At 46.8% G+C, this 20672-nt stretch overlaps 3 protein-coding genes across 6 annotated transcripts; 1 reads left to right on the top strand and 2 right to left on the bottom strand.

Annotated features, from left to right (window-relative positions):
* Position 1: 1 nt before the first annotated feature.
* Positions 2-8579, bottom strand: CMC4 (C-X9-C motif containing 4). 3 transcript variants are annotated; one of them, XM_062640414.1, is made up of 3 exons: positions 8525-8579; positions 3036-3103; positions 2-1487 (listed from the first exon to the last, which is right to left on the bottom strand). In XM_062640414.1, exons 2-3 carry the CDS (start codon positions 3091-3093, stop codon positions 1318-1320), a joined length of 228 nt encoding a protein of 75 aa, XP_062496398.1. In that variant the 5' UTR covers positions 3094-3103; positions 8525-8579; the 3' UTR covers positions 2-1317. The 3 variants fall into 3 exon arrangements, with proteins under 3 accessions (XP_062496398.1, XP_062496396.1, XP_062496397.1); XM_062640412.1 differs by lacking the exon at positions 8525-8579 and adding an exon at positions 8109-8438; XM_062640413.1 differs by lacking the exon at positions 8525-8579 and adding an exon at positions 3965-4036.
* On the bottom strand, positions 3036-4839 carry MTCP1 (mature T cell proliferation 1). Of its 2 annotated transcripts, none has more exons than XM_062640418.1 (4): positions 4707-4839; positions 4435-4605; positions 4230-4281; positions 3036-3103 (listed from the first exon to the last, which is right to left on the bottom strand). In XM_062640418.1, the coding sequence occupies exons 1-3, from the start codon at positions 4821-4823 to the stop codon at positions 4234-4236; spliced, it is 336 nt and encodes a 111-aa protein (XP_062496402.1). In that variant the 5' UTR covers positions 4824-4839; the 3' UTR covers positions 3036-3103; positions 4230-4233. The 2 variants fall into 2 exon arrangements, with proteins under 2 accessions (XP_062496402.1, XP_062496401.1); XM_062640417.1 differs by lacking the exon at positions 3036-3103 and adding an exon at positions 4008-4147.
* A 362-nt stretch (positions 8580-8941) lies between the features above and the next one.
* BRCC3 (BRCA1/BRCA2-containing complex subunit 3) lies at positions 8942-14497 on the top strand. Its single transcript, XM_062640506.1, has 8 exons — positions 8942-9090; positions 9349-9468; positions 10058-10145; positions 10769-10857; positions 11492-11547; positions 12094-12225; positions 12792-12835; positions 13760-14497. Exons 1-8 carry the CDS (start codon positions 8986-8988, stop codon positions 13909-13911), a joined length of 786 nt encoding a protein of 261 aa, XP_062496490.1. The 5' UTR covers positions 8942-8985; the 3' UTR covers positions 13912-14497.
* The last annotated feature ends 6175 nt before the right edge of the window (positions 14498-20672 follow it).

Here is a 20672-nt window from a genome sequence, read left to right as displayed (position 1 = left end):
GTTTGTTCCAGTCATTTATTTTGTATCATGGTATTTCAGAGCAGTGAATACAGATGGTTGGCTCTTCTAGGCTTCAATACACTCAACTATTGTGCCTAGACTACAGTGGTCTGTTTACTGAAGCTGTATTTCATAAATTGTACTTGATCACAGCACAAAAGTCCTTTACGGCTAGATCTAATGACAGAGTTAGGAGCCTAGTGGGTTCTAAGTCTGGTATTTAGGTGCCTAAGCCCTGTAATGGACATGGCACCCACTGAAGTGCCTGGACTCCTGTTACAGGGGTCAGAGAGACTTAAGCAGCTCTGAAGGGTGATGCAGGAACCTGTCTACTGAGCTCTTCCTACAGGTCACAGGAAATTTTGCTGCACAGGTGAGAGCTTCTGAAAAGCCATCTCTCCCTGGGGTCCAGACACAGCCGGCTTGGGAGTGAGTCTGAAAGTGTTGAAAGCAAGTGCCTACAACTGCTTGTTGAGTAAGCAGCGCCTAAATCAGTTCTTGGATCTAGCCCAGGGCTTTGTGATAGGCCTCTGGGTACCAGCGGGTTGAACGATGCTGGGTTTGTAACATATTGCTTAAAGGTTTTCAACTATAAATTTATAAATTTTATATCAACAGTCAGATCTTTCAAATGAATATTGCTTTTTGTTAAAAAAAACCTATTCCTGTAGCAATCCCTGAAATAATGTTCCTGTAACATCTTTGTCATGCAAATAGCAGCGTGTAGGCAATTCAAATAGAAAGTAATCAAAAGTCTGTCCAGTGGGAAAGTGAGGCACTTAGGCAAAGTGACTGTAATCACTCGTGATCTATGCGAGACCTAGGAACAATCCCCAGACCCGATTCCCTTTCTTGAGCTTGAACCACTGGACAGGCACATGTTTGGAACTACTGCACGATGGCAGCAATACCTTTGCTGTGTCAAGATGGGCTTGTTTCATGTGTCATGCTTAAACTCACTCACTTGTCTGAGCTCATTTCCTGTACCTCTCACTCTAGAAGCTAGAATAACTCGGTTCCGGTTCTCCATTTTGAGAGCAAGGATGGAATAGAGTAAGGTAAGCATCCTAAAAACATCAAGTTGACTTTTCACAGACACAGGTGCAATGCAAAGACAATGCAGATGACATTTTGGTACAGAAACTACAGTCTGTTAAGGAGGCCATCTGTTGGTACTACGGTATACTTTTTGGTGTGCCGGGTGGTGTGTCCTTGGAGCGATCTGGCTTTCCTGAAAGTCTAAAGAAGGCTTGAAAAAACCACACACGAGCTCTGCAGGTGAGTCCCTGCTCCGGCACCTGCTGGAGCTGCATTGTGTTACTGAGGTGATGGGGGAATTCCTTCTGACGTCACCTTTAACTTTTCTCTCTCCCTTTCTTCTTTCTCAAACCCTGAACAACAGATGGATCTGCCCCTGGGGTACTGGGCACAGCACTTCCGCATTTCTCGAATCACAGCTTCACACTTAGACTCCATGTAGTTGTTCACTGGAAAATAAGAAGGAGAAACTAAGTCTGGAGAGGGGAACAGGTTTTGTCCCTGGAGGGGACAAACGCAGCTCAGCCCTTCAGCTGCTGGGCAGCATGTTTCTCTGAAAGCAAGAGCTGTTTAAAAGCATTTAATCATTGTCTCTGCTCTATGCAAATCTCTCTGCTTTCCTCTCTGTGCAACTCAGACAACTCCACAGCATGATAATACATGAGTAACAGCAGCACTGCAAAATGAAAGCTAGAGAAGTGGTGCACACGCACACACTGTGCATGTAGCACGGTCAAAGAGCTTCTTTGCTAACGCTTCACCATTCAGATCAAACCTGTACGCAAACCTACACAGGTGAAACACTTGCAACAACTTCCATGAATGTTATAAAAAGAACACTGTCAGAGATTGGACCAAACCAGGGTCAAACAGTAGCTTTTTAAGTGCAGTCACCATGGGGAGAGAAGCCAGCCTTTCATGGGAGAATGCTCCAAACAATAAAAACAGTAAAAGGCAGCATCTAAACAAATGTCAGGGACATGTAGAGGGGTTTGCTTGAGCCTTTGCTTTGAGCTGAACACAGCTGCAAAACAATCCTGGGAAAGACAGACATCTACCAGTAACTGACTATTGCTTTTCCCTACTTCTCCCAGATGCTTTCCCTCCTATGATCCGCCCCAGCTATATTTTAGCTAACCTGCTTGTAGTCTGTAAATAAAATAAAGGCACAAATGAGTTGCCATGCAACCGGCCTGGCTGATTTTAGCTGTGGCATCACTCACCTCCTGCTTCCTTGTCCCTGGGCTAACACCACGAGTTACTCTCACATGAAGCTCAGAGCACACTGGTCAAGGTCTCTACCAGGTGAGTTAGGAAGAGCTCTTTCCCATATGGCTGAGCTGCCTTGGCACAGAGGAATGTTTTTTCCTACTCGTTCTATAAAGCAAACCCTTTTCCAAGAAGCAGTATTGTCCTCTGCAAGCGACAAGTCTGCTCTTCCTAACTTAGGCTCAAAACCCACATTATCACATAATCTCCCTCCTTATTTAGCTCAGATATAAAAAGTAGCTGTTAAAGGTTTTCAGAAGGAGACCAGCTCATACCTTGAGGCCAGATCACACACACCAAACCCATTCCTGACAGACGTCTGTTTGACCTGCTCTTAAAACACGCCTGCATCTAGAAGCTCTGCAGTCTTCTCATGCAATCCACCCACCATCCTCACTACCCACTCTGTGAAACAGCTCATTATAATGTCTAGCTCTCCACACCTACAGCTCAGTCCCAAGACTACACTTCAGATCTCACTACCAGCATTGATAACATCACTCTGAAATAAGCACAATATTACTGTTACAAATGCGCTCTTGGGTACTAATGGTGTCTCCTTATTTACAATCGAGCACAAGGGAATTTATTAAAGCCAGAGATCACAATTTTGTTTGCTTTGCATCCAGGTGATGCTAATGTGCTTTCTTCCTTCTCAAGGTGAAAGGAGAACAGGATTAAGTTAAAAGAATTAAGTTCCACCAAAGAGATAAAATGACACTTGGTACCTTGCAAGCATTTCTGTATTTCACAGGCTTGTTTCTGGCAGGGATCCTTCTGGGGCATGTTCAGAGAACTAAAAGGATAGGAAAATGTTACTGTAGAAACAACGTGCTTTTCAGGGGGCAGGGGAGCAAGACAGTCTCAAAGCCAAGACTTTAAAGGGCTCCTAATTTCCCTCTCTGTCACAGTGCAGAAAACACCTACTGCTGCTTGCAGATGCCTGCCAACATACACAAGAATTCTCTGTGTCTGGCTAAAGGATGATAATGTGGACAATGAATACAGGAAGTTTTATGTCACTAGGCTTGGAGGCCTTTTTCTGGCCAAAACGTGTCCTTTCCCACTTGGATGCACAAAGATTCCAGCAAAGATTCAAATTAACACTTCTGTGCCTCTAGACCTTATACTATACCATGTATTGTGTAAAAGCCCTCTCTGTGAGCTCTACACAGCCAAGGACTCAGCGTTAGTCACATATATATAGGCATTTGAAAAAACAACCAAACAGAATGACTTGTGTAGGTCCCATAAAGACAACAAGGAGGGCTTTTTCTGATGTCGCTCCAGGACAAAGCCTCTTGGAAATCCCTCCCTCCCAAAACACCCCAAACACCACCACAGACGGGAGGACAGCTCCATCCTGTTCAAACCCCCAGGAAGCAGGGGTCAGACACAGCTGTAACTGTTATGTTCTGTTAAGAGATCAAAGGACAAGCAGAAACTGGTGGCGCTACTATAGTAGTTGGATGGGAGACCTCTACAGGAAAGCACCGCTGTTACTGGAAGCGATCACAGGACTTCAGCCCAGCACTAGGGAGGTGCTGCCTTTCCAATTTCTGACCATTCACCAGCCCACAGCACTTTCCAACGTTGCTAGGGCATTATTTCCAGCATCCTGGCCAAACTCCACTTAGGGCAATTACATTCTGCCTACCTAGAACTCCCCCTGACGTTTCACTTGGACACAATACTCCTCTTCACTGCCTGTCCTAAACTCTTGTGTGATGCTGCTGTGTGTTGTTAAACTGCTTCCACCTCAGAGGTGGCTGCATTTCAGTGGTGAGAGAATCATTTATTGTACAAAATATACAACGACATCTTCCTAGAGCCACTGCTCCTGAAAGACAAAAATTCATATTAAAGAATGGCTGGGGATAAACAAGAGCACAGTACAAAGCAGGGATAACGTCTACACATACCAGATTAATCACCAGGCACGAGTTTAAGCAGCAGTTCTTCAACACCACCAAGCTGTAAGCGACAAGGAAAAGTTCAATACGTCTACAGTTACTGTGGCTGCGCTAACGGACTTCAACAAATTAACAGTCCTTTGCCGTCCCTCAAGGATCTCAAACGACTTCACAAACAGGCATGACTATGGCCTATTGTTGCCACCATCCTTACCATGAGATGGTGCTCTATCTCCCAAACGCGAGAGTTACTATCCCTGTACTGCTCACCCTGGGACAGCTGCCACATATGAGGCAGCCGGGATGGGGGGAGCTGGCTGGGTCGCAGCGCCTCACCCAGGGGAACCTGAACTCTTTGGATCCGAGCCCTCAGCATACCTTCCTCCTGGGGGAAAGTAACAAAAAGAGCAGGCAGTTACCGGCAATGCAGTAGAGGCACCTGCAACAGCAAAGCTACAATCACTGGGAAGCTCAAAGGACACTTGCCTCTTCCGCAGCCACAAGCCACGTTTTGCGGTGCTCATCGCAGTAAACACCTACTCGTCGCACCCACAGTCGGACAGGAGGAGTGCCAGCATGCCCTCCTGCTGCCATGCCCTCCATCACGTCAGGATGCTCCCGTTAGGTGGATGGCATCATCCCGCAGGATGCACACATGGTCTCTTTAGCTCGGAATACATTCACGGAGAAAGCTCTCAGACCTGAAAGGCACCTCTGGGTGGCGTCTGACTTATGGTGTGAGATGCTATGAGCTGAAATGTCCCTAAGCATCAGCCTGGGAAACTGAGGTGGTGCCTAAGTGAACAGAAATGGCATGACAAGTCGTACTCTGGGACATGCGTGCTGTATGGTGTTTGTAAGGCATTCTGGGGCAAAAGGTGCTATTGGTAGAGAGTTAAACCCTGTGAATATTGGCTTTGCTTATTCCACTAACAGTCATGTTAACAGTCTTTGTGTAAAACAGAGAGGGGGGAAAGGAAAAAAGTGATTTACACAGGAGTTCCGTGGCTTAATGATGGTCTAAATCCAAAAGCAAAACTTGTGACAAGAGGTGGAATTAGTTTAACAAGAACGAAGATCACTCTGGAGACAAAGCATGAAACTCCGTATGCACGACTCTCATATTTGGAACTTGCAGAGCTGTCATTGTGACGGGTCCTTCGTCTCATCTCTCAAGACGATGGCAGCATTGTTCATTCACACACAAGCTTCTTGTGAACAGCTCTTGGGACTTTGCGTAGTTCAGCTTTTAGATGGTTACAGAGAGCCACCAGTACCAGCAGGGGCAAAGGAATTTTGGACATTGAGGTGGTTCTTCCTACCGGAATTTTTGTGTAACAGCAAGTTTATCTGTATACCAGTTAGATCAAGCTGAGCCATTAGCAAATGAAGGTCAGGGGAAATGGTTCTCTCTTTGAACCCTAGAAGAGGTAATCAAAATGGTACAGACAGTCTTCATTCTTTATCTAGGTTTAAAGTAGAACAGAATTAAGCTGTAATACACATAACATCCTCCTGCTACGAAGCAGATGCAGTATTCCTATCCCAGTGAAACACAGTGGTCTTCTGAAAACTTGTAAAGTTACAAGGCACATTTCAGACAGGAGCAAGAAAATCTGGGTACAAAATAAAGTAGGGAAAGTCAGGGAGAGAGAAAGAAAACCGTTATACATTGGGCTATCAATATAACAGGAAACATGCTTCCACGCTGCCTTCTACATCTTACACCAGAACTTCTCTACCTTTCTGAATCAAAGGATCACTCGGCCTTTTGGAAATCAAAACACCAACCACAGATCAGGCCGAGCAGCACTGTCACAGTGTTTTAATCTCTAAGAAAGGAAACTTTGGATGTTCTTTTATTATTTCTTTTTCTCCTGTTCTGTTTCCTTGTTTGATGTGTGGGAATATGTATGTGTGTTATAAAAAGCACCACTGCTCTGAAGACCACCCGGTGACAGGGGACAGCCATTCCAAGCAATGGCCCAGCAGCTGGATCCCTAGCATTTAGAGGAATGTGACAGCAAACTGAAAAGCCCTGCAAGGCCTTCAGGAATAACCCATGAGGGTTAAAGGGACATTTCTGTACGTCCTTTTCATTCTGCTTTACCCTGAGCCACTTTATGAATTTAATCTCATGCGTGGAAATGACTTTGCCCAACAGTGAAATGCAGCAATCGCTGCTCATTTTCAGTCAGCTGAATGTAATCACCCAGGTTGGAATTCGGCCAGGATACTCTCCTACTCTGCAGTCAACTGCCAAAAGCTCCATCATGACCAAAAACGCTGAAGAACTTGCTTTCATTCCATTCAAAGCTGGAATTCCTACAGCTCATGGTCCCAGAACCAGAAGACTCACGACTGACTTCAGTACTGGAAAAACATGACTCAGTAAGCAAACACTGTTTCCTACAGTAAATAAACTCTCCTGGAAGGTCTCCTGTCCAAATACTAACCTGGTTCAGTGCTGCTGAACTACAGGTTGGAGGGCTGAAGCACAACATGTACGTTTACGTTTACTGCGTATGAACGTGGAGGATAGATACAGGACGGACAGAACAAGGTGTAACACAGGGACACTGCAGAATGGGCAGTGGTTAACGTGTTTTCACCGTTTGCCCAACTAATCTGTCCCAAACTTCCCCTGAACTCCCGAGCTCTGAGTTCACTTGCCAAAAGTTCAAAGGCTCGGTCCAGCCTCTCTTTTCCACAGTCTCTAAGACTGTTAGGAAGGTGCCATACATAAAATCCTGAGGTCAGGCAGAACCATCAGTTGGGTTTGAAGTGAGACAGGTCTGTCTGCAGCACTCAAACATACAACACAAACAGGAGATTTTAAAGAACATGCTCTCAGACACTTGCACCTGAAACTTTAAGCAGGCAAAGGCAGATACAGTGCTTATTTTGGCAGATTTTATCACAAAGCAATAAAAAACACCGGAAGGACGACCTGGATGAAAGGAGGAGTAAACTTAGTTCTATTTAACACACGTTGTAAAACCTGTTTCTTATACTGCTTGCTTCACAATCTATTTTTAAAAACACTGTATCCAACAAAACCCCAAGCAGATGAATTCTGCAGGATTGCAGCGTCATCCTTTGACACAAAAAAGTGCATTAACATAATTGCAGACGTCTGAGCTGTTTCAGATATTGAATGGGGAAGGTTTAAAGCCAAATCCCCATGGACAGGGAGAAGACTTGCAGGTATGCTGTCCATCTCAGCATCAGGCCTTATAAATTCAATGCTGTTCTGGGTCCTGGGTGGATTTCCAAGCCATACAACCTATGAATAAGTGTGGAAATGGCCGGGAGGAGGACTGCAGCTTGTGGTGAAGACAATTTATTTACTTTTAAATTGGGTACATTAAAATACTTTATGAAAACAGTGAAATAAATTGCTTGGCCCATGCCCAGGGCTGGAGGTCAGCATGCTGAACACGATGCACCCCTCATTGCCTTCTGTTTTAAAAGGGGACTGGGTCAGATCGCTAGAAGAGTTCAGATGCCATTTAGGCACCAAGGGAAAGAAGCGATGCTGAGCCTCTGTGTATCAGGCACAGTGTTGTGCTAGCACAGCTTCTGGACCAAGGCCGCCCACTCTGGCCTTCTGGTGGAGTGTGAAGCTGCCTGCACACCTCTGGGGGTGCAGCCTTTAGGGAGTTAAAAGGGAGCTGAGCTTCCCTGACGAACGCAGCCTGCATCTTGCAACAAGCAAGACGAGGGATCGGATGAGCTGTCTGGTGGTGTAAGAGCACGTTGACTCACTCTAAAGCTTCTTCTTGGGGGTTTGGACTCTACTCTGCCTGGAGCACTCGCCCCGAGCAAGCAGCCCTGTGACTCCGCTCTCCGCTCTGCCCAACCTACTGAGGGGTAGCAGATGCTCACCGACCAGCCAGGGCTGTCCAGCAGCGCGGGGAGGGAAGGTCTGTGGTGGGATCTAAAGAAACAGGGAGACAAAAAGAGATGGACACAGCATGGGGGGAGCCCCAGAGAAGGGAGGGGAGGGACAGCAGAGGGGTGCGGGAGCTGGGCCTTGTGACGGGCTGGCCGATGGGGAGCGGGGGGGGAAGGCAGGGTGGGGAGCGGTGCGGGACCGGTGCGGCCGTGGCGGGGAGGAGGCGGGGAGGGCCGGAGAGGTCCGGCCGCCGCGGCGGGAAGAGTGCGCAGCACGTCTCCATAGCAACCTCCTCCCACCCGGGCCGGGCCTGTGGGGCTCAGCGGCCGCCCCACGGCATGAGACGGCACCGGGCGGAGCGGGAGCCGCCGGGCCGGGCCCCGCGGGCCGCCCGCCCGTGACCTACCTGCAGCCCCGCGCCAGGTGACAGCCAGCGCCGTGTGCACCGAGCAAAGCCTTCCCCCGCCCTCCCCCTGTGACCCGCAGCCTCCCCGCGGCTGCTCGCAGGCCCCAGTGGCCGCCGCGCAGCAGAGCCCCGCCCCACCCCGAGCCGCGCCGGCCCCCCTCCGCCCCTCCGCCCCGCCGCCCGCCCCGCACCGCCCCGTCTCGATCCGCCCCGCCGCGGGCAGCGGCTGCAGCGCGGAACCTCGCGGCTGCCGCTCGCGTGGGCGACACGGCGCTTCCGGTGCGCGGCACCGCTCGCACCCCCGGAAGCCCGCGGGCGCTTTTGCCCCTCTGATTGGCTGGAAGGGTCGGAGAGCCCCATTGCGATTGGTCCCGATGCCGAGTGAGGGCGGGGGCAGTTGGGCTCGGCCCCGGCTACTTCCGGGGGTGGTAGAGGAAGACGGGGGGGTGGCTGGTGTTAAGATGGCGGTGCAGGCCGTGTACCTGGAGGCTGACGCCTTCTTGGTGTGCCTGAACCATGCGCTGAGCACCGAGAAGGAGGAGGTCATGGGGCTCTGCATCGGCGAGGTACCGGCGGCGCGATGGGAGCGGCCGCGAGGGGGGGGGAGACGGGCGGGACACAGCAGGACCGTGCTGCGGGGCCTCGGCCTCCCGTCTCCTGCCGCTGTGAAAACCAAAGTAGAGTCAGGCAGGCTTCCCGTTTGCGTGCCTGGCTGTGCTCTAGTGTGTACCAGTGCTCTGCTGGCGGCCGGGAATCGGGCTTTGCCTTAGGGGTGGTTATTGCCGTCGAAGAGCAATGATCTGTTTTCCCTCCTGTGCCGGCAGGTTGACACCAGCCGCATCGTGCACATCCACTCCGTGATCATCCTGCGCCGCTCGGATAAGAGAAAAGACCGTGTAGAAATATCACCAGAGCAGCTTTCAGCTGCCTCTACTGAAGCGGAGATATCCTTTTGTAGAGACAGCAGCAGACTGGCCACTGACGTGGTTACATCGGGACTCATTTTACGTGCTGTGACTTGTTCTAGTTGGCTTGAAATTAATTGCTGCTTCCCTCCTGCAGCTGTTCTCTGGAGCCTTCATTGGTTCCAGTGTTTGCAGTGTACTTGTGTTGTAACTGGTTTTTGTAATATCTGTATTTGGGCACAAGTGAAACCAAAGTATGTTTTCGGGAGGGTAGCTGTTCAGTAGGAGACCTAGTAGATAATGAAAGGTTAACAAGTCTCTGTTTCCAAGCATGATGCATTGGAGAGCCTTTTCCCTACGTCCATTCAAGGGTGCTGTTTTAGACAGGTTGCTGCTGTGTTACTGCCATGTGCCAACAAAATGCAGTTTGCTTCTGCAGCAGTGGCATCCTGCCAGTGCTGGGGAAGGAGCTTCCATCAGCTTCTTGCTGTGTATCTTGTCACCCCTCCATAAAGGCATGTGGAATTCTGTTGGCTGATGAGAAGCTCTTTTAAAACTCCCCTCCTTTTCCGTGTGCAAAAAGCTTCCATTTGCTCTACTGGTTGCCAAAGCACCTTGACTCACACACAGGTTGGCTGAAATGACGGGACGTCCCATGAGAGTTGTGGGCTGGTATCACTCTCATCCTCACATTACTGTCTGGCCATCACATGTTGGTGAGAGCAGTTTTGTTCTAGGTTCTGTATGAGAACTCACAGCAATAGCTAATAGTATGGCTCAGTTTACTGCTTTTTGTCAGCTCTTCACATCCCAGCTATCAAAGGTTGGTTTCTCAAGCATCCTCCGGTAGGATAAGATTGTCACGGTGGGATTCAGGAGCCTCGGCCACTATAGCCCCATTCCTGAGGCAGGAGCACTCAGTTACAGCTCAGCTATACTGGTACTACTGTTTTTCCAGACGTAGGGTATAGGGAATAGCAAAAAAGGCTGTGGGAATCCCAGTGCTGCTGTGCTGGTTTTTGACATCTGTATTAATACAGAAAAGAACTTTTTAAAAAGAAATGCATGAGTATCTGTTGGACATTATGGCTATAGGATGATCTGTGGCACCAGGCTGATGCTAATTTCTTGTTCTGTAACTCATCCTGTATTTATAAGATTTACTATTAATTGTATTTTAAATTAGATCAATTTTATCTTTTAATTTAGTCACCTGGAGTAAAATAAAGCTTGTGACATTTGTAACCAAATTCCAGGTCACCTTTCAAAAGGTGCAGATCTTTTTCCACTCCTTCAGGTGAGCAGTGCAGATTTCATTCTCTTATTTCTTTGTCTGCAGATGTGCGCACACAAGCCATGTATCAGATGATGGACCAAGGTTTTGTAGGGCTTATCTTTTCCTGCTTCATTGAGGACAAAAACACAAAGGTAGGCAACTTAAAAATGACAGTAAACCCCCCAGGTGCTCATGAGAAACAGGGCAGAGCTGAAATCCTTGCATGCAGGCTTCAAGAAGGGCAGAGCTTTGCTTGGAGCATAGTCAAAGTGTGGCTCAAATGGTGACGTTTGGATCATAATCCCAATGACAGAAGAGGGAGTTAGTAATTACTCTCTGCTGATCCACAGCCTGGTTTTCCATCCAGCAAAGCTGGGCTGCCACCAGGTTTCTGGGACTGCATCAGATGGCTGCAGTGTGTGTGTGTGCTGAAATGTGTGAGTGCCCTTCAGCTGTTTAGTCCAGCAGATACAGCTTATTGCAGCTCTGTGCCTTTGGCCTCCTTAGGAGATGCTGCTGTAGTGTGAGATAAGCTGACAGCGCTGTCTTGTCTCAGTTTTCCAGGGAGCTATTATTTAAGCTTTTCTTCATAGTTAGTGGGTCTGTCGGTATGTGCTTGTAAACAGTTCCAGCACAGAAATCAGAGTGAAAAGCATGTCCCTTTGCAACCTGGTACAATGTTATTAGAAAGCACATCCTGCTTCCGGAAGGATTGTGTGGGTTTAGATGATTATTTTTATTTTACTCTTTTACTCTTGGAATCTGACTTCCTGCCATCTCTCTTAGACAGGCAGGATTCTCTACACCTGTTTCCAGTCCATTCAGGCCCAAAAGAGCTCTGAGTGAGTACAGCAGAAGAATATTATGTCCAGCATCAGGTTGTATTTAATCTTGTCTCAAACGGCTCCTATCATGAGGAGCAAATACCATATAGAGATGCCTGAATGAGATCTCCCTACTTCTGCTAATGCAGGCTGAAGAGAGTCTACAAATTAGACCTGATTAATTTAGCTTGGATAATTTAGAAGTATTAAGATTTGTGTAGGACACTGTAGTCTGGGTACGAATTTGTGCTGTAAGCAGCTGTGTAGAAGAACTACCTTTTTACTTTCAACTCTAGAGGTCGCAGCTTCAAGCTTGTGTAGAGTGGTGCAGAGTCCCTGCCAACCTCACATATGCTGTGCATCATATTGGCAGTACTGGCTATTTAGTTGCTTTAGCATTTTATCATTACAGTTTCAGACAAATATGTGGCTGTAAAATGCTTCCGTTTGCCTGTCAACTCAGGCATGTGTTCCCAAACATGCAGCAGTGTTATGCATTGGACAAACTGTTGCAGGTTTGTAGAAGAGGAACTTTGAAGTTTATTGTGTCTCATGCCCTTTTAGATATGAAAGGATCGAAATTCCTATTCATGTTGTCCCCCATGAAACCATTGGGAAGGTGTGTCTGGAATCAGCTGTAGAGCTGCCCAAGATCCTTTGCCAAGAAGAACAAGATGCTTACAGAAGAATTCACAGGTAATAAGACTGGGGCTGCACCCCTCTCCAAGACTGTCTTTGCTAACACATGGAACTCTTTCTGTACTTCAAAGCACCATAACCTTAGTAGGGGTGTAGAAAATAAGTCTTAGCAGCTCATGTGCCTTTATAGGAGAACTGGTTGAATACCTTTGCATTGAGGAGTTCAAGGTCCCTCAACCTTGCACACCAGAGCTAAGTGTAACTGCTCCTTTGCTGCAACAAAAAGAAATAGAGCATGTGTGAGCTAATGGTGGGCCTTTAGTGATATGTCTGTGTGTGACAGTAGTTAGTGTTTAACCAGCGTAAGTTCTGAGAAGAAGCGTGAAAAATTAGATTTAAAGTATCAGCTTCTTTTCTTCTGCCTCTGGTGCTCAGCACTGATGTTTCTGTGCTACAGGCTCTTTTGTTATCCTTGTGAATGTACAGGGCTTCCACACATGAAGGGGTTTAGATGTATCTGCAGTGTCAGTGACTTGTAGGTAGCTGGTTCTATAATCTGGGTTTGCCTAATAGGCAATCCACTGCTGTCTTGTCACTGACCTCATTCTGTTCATTTCTGTCAGCCTCACCCATCTAGACTCCGTAACCAAGATTCATAATGGCTCAGGTAAGGATTCCTTTTTTGCATGCAGTAATCCAGGATGCTGCTCCCAGAGTCCAAGCAGCAGTCTTGAAACAGGGGCTGGTTTGGCTCTTAACTTTGGGGAACAGTAGACCCCAGCTGTGTAACAGCCCCCCCCCCCCCCCTTTGCCATAAAAGGCACTTTTAAAACTATAATAACACAAACTTTTGTCTCTTTCTTTGCCATACAGTTTATTTCCAATCACAAACACTGTGAAACCCAGAGAATTCCCTGAGATTGTTGTCTTCTTACATAAAGTCTAGTGAAGGAACAGAATTCTAACAAAACACTTTAGAGGAAAACATCAAGGGCTGTAGAATAACCTAATCCTGGGCTTTATGAATGCTGTTGTGTCCTTCGACCTTTATACAGTTGGTTAAAATTGCAATAGACTTTGGTTTGTTTGGGGAGTTTTGGGTTGGTTTGGGTTTGGGTTTTTTTCTGTTAGAACAGCAAGGGGCTCTTGGATTTGGTGAGTGTTGGAGTAGTGTCTGGCTGATGTGTATGTATGATTGTATCTCCTGGCATATGCATGTAACATACAGGAAATGCCATCTTTGCTTTTGCCCCCGAGATAAGGTGAATCCTAATTTGCACTTCTGTTCCAAGATAAATACCCCATTGTCCATTTTCACCTGTTCAATACCTGAGGCATTCTTTGCTTCTGGATTTAGAAAATAATTAGCATCAGTGGTGATACATATTTTTATAGATTTCTGTCTAAAAGTCAGATTGAAATAGCTTGTTTCTCTGTTTAGCAAGCTGCTGATTCTGACCTTCCTGTGGGGATGTCTGGTTGCCTTGGCCAGCATGTTGGAGTGTTTTCTTGGCTCTCTAATGCTCTTGGCTTTGGGGTTGTTGTAGCCTTTTGTGTTTGCACTGGCATGATCTCTTTTTGCTCTTTCCAGTGTTCACAAAGAACCTCTGCAGCCAGATGTCAGCCATCAGTGGGCCACTGCTTCAGTGGCTGGAGGACAGACTAGAGCAGAATAAACAGCGGGTGCAGGATCTGCAGCAGGAGAAGGAGCAGCTCCTGGAGGAACTCGCTGCTTTAGAATGAAAGAGAAAATGCAGCCCCTTCAGAAAAGAGACATGAGAGAAACTCTACAAGACCTACATCTGGCTGAAGGGTGGCCCGACATTGCCTTACAGAGAAGATGCTAGCTATGCCTCTTCTTGCCCCAGGCAGCAAAGAGCACTTCTACAGGATAAGGGTTATCTGCCCCACCTTGATGGAAAGCAGCGGTATCTCTCCAGGTGATGCACGATGCAGTGCAATCACAGCTCAGTAGTGCGGTTGGGCAGCACCTGAAGGTACATCAGTTCTGGAGAGCACACACCTAGGGAACATGCTGTTTCTCCCTCCCCTGTGTTTTGACAGAAGTCTTGTTGCTTTACATGTATTCCAGGAGCCTAGAACAGGAGGGTTAGAGAGGAACAATATGTCCCTGCAGTCATAGCTGATGCTGCCAACTTCTGCCTTCTTTTAGTAGCTTCAGTTGACTGTGATCTAGTAACAGATTACTGGTTATCCACCCAGGCAGGTAGGAGGTGGGAGGGAAGCTTGGGAGGAAATCTGGAAGAACTTTGACAGTAGTATCTGTGTTCAGCATACTTGAAACCAAATAAAGAATTCCAAAGCCAGAGCTTTTTGGAGTAGAAATGAAGTGGATGCTACAAAGAGCCAGTGCCTACACTTTTTCGGACATGGTCTGTATTTTCTTACTTCATGTAATGCTGTTGATGCTCATCACTGAGGTTCTTTATGAAATGGACTGTTCCTGCTGGATCAGTGGGAGGAGTGTGGCTCCTTCCAGAGGGAAAGAAGATACCTGAGAGCTGTGCGAGCCTGTCATTCTTGCACACTAAAATTAGTTGCTGAAGTTTCATTAGATTGAAGCAGAACAAAGTACCTGTTGCTGAACTAAGCCTTCAAGCGTTCTTGCTGTTGCATTTCAGAGTGTCCCCCATCATGTACACAGTCATCTGCCTTCTGTTATGTGAAGTCTGTCTCATGTGAATGAAAGAGCCAACAGCACAGTTAAAACTTCTGTTTCAGGTCCTTGGTTCTAATCTAATCTGTGCTCAAGTAGACAAAAATTAGCTCAGTGGAGGTTGTGACATTGCTGACAACTCAGGAGCTTGACTGTTGCTTTTGGAGAATGAAACATGGGAGAAAGAGGCATTCCTTTTCCAGGGAATAGCCAGTATTGATTAGCAACTGCAAAATGCTGTCAGACCTGGAACCCCTCAGCCAACTTGGTTTTGTCAGACTTCATGTTTCAGTATTTCCGCATTGATTCTGGAAAACCTTCAAACAGTAGAAGTTCTTCCAGGTAAAATGCTCACTACTTTTAACAAAAAGTGCTGTGAATAGTATTTTTCTTTAATTAAGTTTTTAACTGTCCTTATCTCAACCCACAAATTTTCTCATTTTTACCCTTATGGTTCTTGCCCCCATCCTGCTAGGGTGAAGGCATGAGCAACTGGCTGCATGGGACTTAGCTGCTGACTAGGGTTAACCCACAGCGAGTGTGGAAGCTGCTGTAATGCTGCCCATCTCTGCAGTGGGTTATTGGCAGAAATGCTGTGTTTCAGCTGCTGACTGCAAACCAGAATCTCTTGTATCAAGTTTCAGAATTACAATCTGATTTATAATACTGCTTTGACATAAATTTTAAGCAAGGATATAGTGGTGCAACTATGCAACGCTGAATGCCAGTAACTGATACACCAGAGCAGTTGTGCTGCATCTTTCTGATAATGCGTTTCTTTCTCACATCACCAGTTTTAGTAAAAAATAGAGAAGTCCATAATTTGTGTACTTAAATAGGCAGTAAGCAAGATAAATGTGGCTGAATTCTATTTGGCTTCTATCTTCTTATGTCTTGAATGCATGCTTTTCTTACAGTCTCACTTTAGACCGTCTGACCAGAATGCTCCAGGGTCCATCCAACTTGGCCTTGAACACTGCCAGGGATGGGGCAGCCACAGCTTCTCTGGGCATCCTGTGCCAGCGCCTCAGCACCCTCACAGGGAAGAATTTTTTCCTAATATCTAAACCTTCCCCTCTGTCAGCTTAAAGCCATTTCCGTTGTCCTGTCCTTACATCCCTTGTCCAAAGCCCCTCTCCAGGTTTCCTGCAGCCCCTTTAGGCACTGGAGCTGCTCTGAGGTCTCCCCTTCAGGAGCCTTCTCTTCTCCAGGCTGACCCAGCCCAGCTCTCTCAGCCTGGCTCCAGAGCAGAGCTGCTGCAGCCCTCGCAGCATTTCCCTGGCCTCTTCTGGACCTGCTCAAGCAGCTCCACCTCCCTCTCGTGCTGAGGCCCCAGAGCTGGATGCTGACTTTAAAAGTCGGGTGTCCCAAGCACCATACATAGCATGCATTTGTTTCCCACTCTTTGACCAAGCTTATCTAAGCCCTTCAGTTATTTTCTTTCGGAGGCGGGGCTTTCTGTCTACTCTTGTTTTAAAACGCATATTCTAGCCCCACGGGTGATTCATGTATTTCCTTCGGCACCCGTCACCGAACACCTTTGTGCCTGCATGAAGCAGGCCCCTGGCTTTACAGGGACCGGTTCAACTTGCAGCTCTTTCCCCAGCCCGCGTTTGGCAGCTCCCCGCAGCGTTATGCCGGCAGCGGGGCCGCTCGGTCGGTGGGAACGCGGGAAAAGGGATGCGCGGGAAAGCAGAGGTGCGTGACGTAACCCGTGACGTCCTTCACTCGCGACGCGCTGGCCCCGCCCCGCGCGCGAGGCTGAGGCGGCCGGGACGGGTCCTGTGGCCGTGAGGCCGCTCCTCAGCTGCCGCCTCAGCCCCGCGGGTGCCCCAGGGCCCGGTGCGTCGGGGGTGGGCCCCGCGGGGAGGCACGGAGCGTGTGGGGTGGCGGGTGCGGGCCGGGCCGGGCTGTGGGGAGGGTCAGGGGGCATACGGTGGAGGGGATGGGGCAGCCACAGCTTCTCTGGGCACCCAGAGCACTCACAGGGAGCAACTTCCGCCTCATGTCTGAGGTAAATCTTCCTCTCTTTCAGTTTCAATCCGATCTCCCTTGCCCCGTCACTCTCAGTTACCAACTTTAGATACTGAAGTGGTGTAAAACCGGGAGGAACTATGGATGTCTGTCTCTCTGGCCCAGCGGATCATGGAGTATGTGTAAAGCTTTAAAATAAACCCCAAGTAAACACACAAAACCCCAAGAACAACAGAACACACAGTTAACCTAAAGCAAACTATTCAGGCCTGAGTAACAATTCCGTAACTTTGTGCAATGAGACGCTATTCCATCACAGTTAATGGTTTGGAAAAGGGCTCTCAAAGTACGGTAACCTAATCGGTCTCAATGCCCTTTCTGCTTTGTTTTGCAGGGTAATCCTGCAGAGGACACCTGAAGAGAAGCAGGTGGATGCAGCAATACAGTAGTTCATTTCAGTCGCATCCAAGTATAGGAGACATATCAAAAAGGTAATAGGTTTATAATAGCAGGAAATCAGTGCTATCAGTCTTGTAGGCAGTTAAGCATTGAAAGCGCTGTGGGTTAAGTGTTTCTATGTGAAAGTTGAGAGGGAGCACTGACCAAAGCACCAGAAGCTGTTTGGAGCTGTGGCAGAACCAAGTTTGCTCAAACTTTTTATTATTATCTTACAAAGATTAATGAAAACAAACCAAAGAACGATGACAGTTGTCTGAAAAATGGAGACTAAGTGAGACTCTCTTTAGATAAATTAGGGGGGAAAAAAGCTGGAAATGAGGATGCAGAGGGCAGTAGTTTTCCAGGAAAATGGACAGAGAAATATGCAGGTTTTGTCCATTACTCAGGAGTTCAACGCAGATGACTGTACTTGTGTCTGACTGAATTAAACAAGGCGTATCTCACCAATGAGATTATGTTATTTGATGATGTTGGTGTTAAGTGGAATTACACTTGAAGCTTAAACCACTGGAAATGCAACTTCAGTCTGCTTGATCAGAACAGCAGACTGTCAGAGCTGAGATGCTGCAGACCTCTTGGAGAGAAACTCACATCTACCTACTTGCATGTGATGTCTTTACTGTGATAGAAGCTTGTGTGCATCAGGAACAGAAAAAAAAAAACCCTTATAAAGGTGTATTTCCATTCAGAAAATAAGTCTTTAAAGTAACTGGCAATACCAGAGGTCATTTCTCAGGACTGGAGTTACCATGCTGTAGGTTACCTCCTTTGCTGACAGTGTACATCATGTGTGGGCTTTCCTGACAGAACTGGGTTAGGGAGTGCTCCCATAAGCTCCTCAGTCACCAGTTTGTTGAGAGAAGCTACTTCCAGCACACATTAGAAGAAGATAGAATCTCCTAATGGCAAAGCAGGACTCTTTGCAAAACACCTATCCCTACCTTGAATCAGAAAGGGCATCATGGCTCTTGCTGCTTTCAGTTTAACTTTAGAAAGCAAAACAAAACGTGAGGTTCCTCACTAGTACAGAACTGTGAAAAATCCATCTGGGGTTTGCCCTCTTGGGAATCTAGCACCTGACAGAAGGTGTTGGATATGAGTCTTTAAACTGAAACCTGCCTGAGCAAGACTTGTTCCCACCTAAGAGTGGTTTGTTTTGGGTTAGTTTAAATTGGCTGGGAACTAGCTCAAGCTGAAGCACTGTGAATCAGTCACAGACAGACAGAAATGCCCACTCAGAGCTTTCAGTGGTTGAAAGGGGACGTGATTTCCTTGTTATTTTTTCTGGGTCTGTTTGAGTTTCACAACTGGACATCTCCAAGTGCAAATAAGGTGTTTCTATGCATGCAAATGATTCAGTTCCAGTGTGAGTAGTCAGTGGCAGCAGAGGATGGGTTTGTTCCAGAAGTACCTGGTTTGGGGAATTAAGATGCTGTTTATGACTCTTACACAGATGCAGAAATCTTGCAGCTTAAGTGCAGAGTGGTTTGTGTTCCTTAAGTGTGTCTGAGAAGTTTGGCTGGGTTCGAACTTGTCTTGCTGTCTCCTTTTCTATTTTGAAAAGCTCACTAGAAGGGATATTTATTTCCCCATAAAGTTTCTACAAAGATGTAACAGAATTGTGGCAATTGCATCCTGTTAAAGAGAAAGCTGGGGTTTACTTTTAGGGCTATGGCTGCTTATCAGCAGCACAAACAAATAACAGGTGTGAAAATACTCTGCAGGAAGAAAGCATGACATGAAACAAACATTTATTAAAAAGGACTGTACAGACAACCAGGTAGCCACTGCTACCCCTCCTGGGCACAGGAGTGAAATATTTAAAACACAGAAGTCAGTGAAAACAACAGATATTGCTAAAATACCTAAATGCTAAAATGAAAACCTACGTCAGAGGAATGAGAAAGCTGTAAAATAAAGGAAAGCACTTTTATTCATTTAAAGTGCTAGTAATGTCTTCATTTCTTGAATAGTCTGCTACTAGAGGAACATCAATGGCTATTGTTTCTTTCAAAAGTAGGTTCTGTTAACTTGAAGCCACTGACAGGTTCATTCACTCAGTGTCCTCTTTAGAAAGCTAAAGCTGAATTCAGGCAATGCAAGTATTAAAATCTGGTTTACATTTTCCCTATAGTTAATGGGGTCCTTGGCACTAAAGTTTGAACAACTGATCTACCCCAGCCTGGGTATGAAAATGTCTATAGCAAAGCCTTTAGACGCAGTAGAGTGTTGGCATTCTTTTAGCATGGGGTAGGGGAAGAGGCTTGTGATTTTTTTTTTTGCCATTTGGTTGCAAAAAACCAAAACTTTGAGTCCTTTGAGGCAAGTAAGGAACCAGGAAAAGACCCTGGAGACCATCTGTAACAAAAGAATTCACTGATTTTGTTGCCACTTGAATACCCATTGAAAAGGGAATGACAAAGCCCAGGTTAAACCAGCCTTTAGTAATGAAAAAGTCTTATAAGTGAGAAGGTTCTCTTTCTGGGTATTAGGATAATTTAACCTAAATAAGAATGAATGTAAGCCAAGTGAAGAAGTATCTTCAAAGAACCTTAAGTACAAATGAAGAGGCCACTGTTGCTCCATGAGCAAAACTGTGGAGTGTTGGTAAGAACTGTACCTCAGACAGCTTCCTCCTCTGACTGCAAAACAAGAAATCACTGTTTCACAATTATCCTCTAGTCTCTTGAGAAAGGTGCCTGGGAGAAAAGGGCTTGGGACTGTCATGAGAAGAGCTCTTCAGTGAAACTTCCTTAATCTCTGAGAGAAAATGAGAATACTGGTTCCCTATGAAAGATGCTGCTTCCCTCCCTTCCCCTACCCCCAGAATCCCTTCATACATAGTACTGATTTTGTGTCCTTGAAAAAGTTAGAATCATAGAATATCCTGAGTTGTAAGGGACACATAAGGAACATCAAGTCCAACTCCTGCTCCTTAAATGATTAGCTAACACTAAACCATATGACTAAAAGCATTGTCCAGATGCCCCTTGAACTGTGACAGGTCAGTGCCAGGACCACTTCATAGAATCATAGAATAGTTTGTGTTGGAAAGGACCTTAAGATCATCTATTTCCAACCCCCCTGCCATGGGCAGGGACACCTCACACTAACCCAGGTCACCCAAGGCTCTGTCCAACCTGGTCTTGAACACTACCTGGGATGGAGCATTCACAACCTCCCTGGGCAACCCATTCCAGTGCCTCACCATCCTAACAGGAAAGAACTTCTTCCTTATATCCAATCTAAATTTCTCCTGTTTAAGTTTTAACCTGTTACCCCTTGTCCTATCACTACAGTCCCTAATGAAGAGTCCCTCCACAGCATCCCTATTGCCCCCCTTCAGATACTGGAAGGCTGCTCTGAGGTCTCCACGCAGCCTTCTCTTCTCCAG

The sequence above is a fragment of the Pezoporus occidentalis genome, unplaced genomic scaffold (genome assembly GCF_034315485.1).
Source record: "Pezoporus occidentalis ecotype Australia unplaced genomic scaffold, CSIRO_AGI_Poc_V1 ctg65, whole genome shotgun sequence".
Taxonomy (NCBI): Eukaryota; Metazoa; Chordata; class Aves; order Psittaciformes; family Psittacidae; genus Pezoporus; species Pezoporus occidentalis.
Note: the sequence above shows the minus strand (reverse complement) of the source record. Positions and strands in the feature narration are given on the sequence as shown.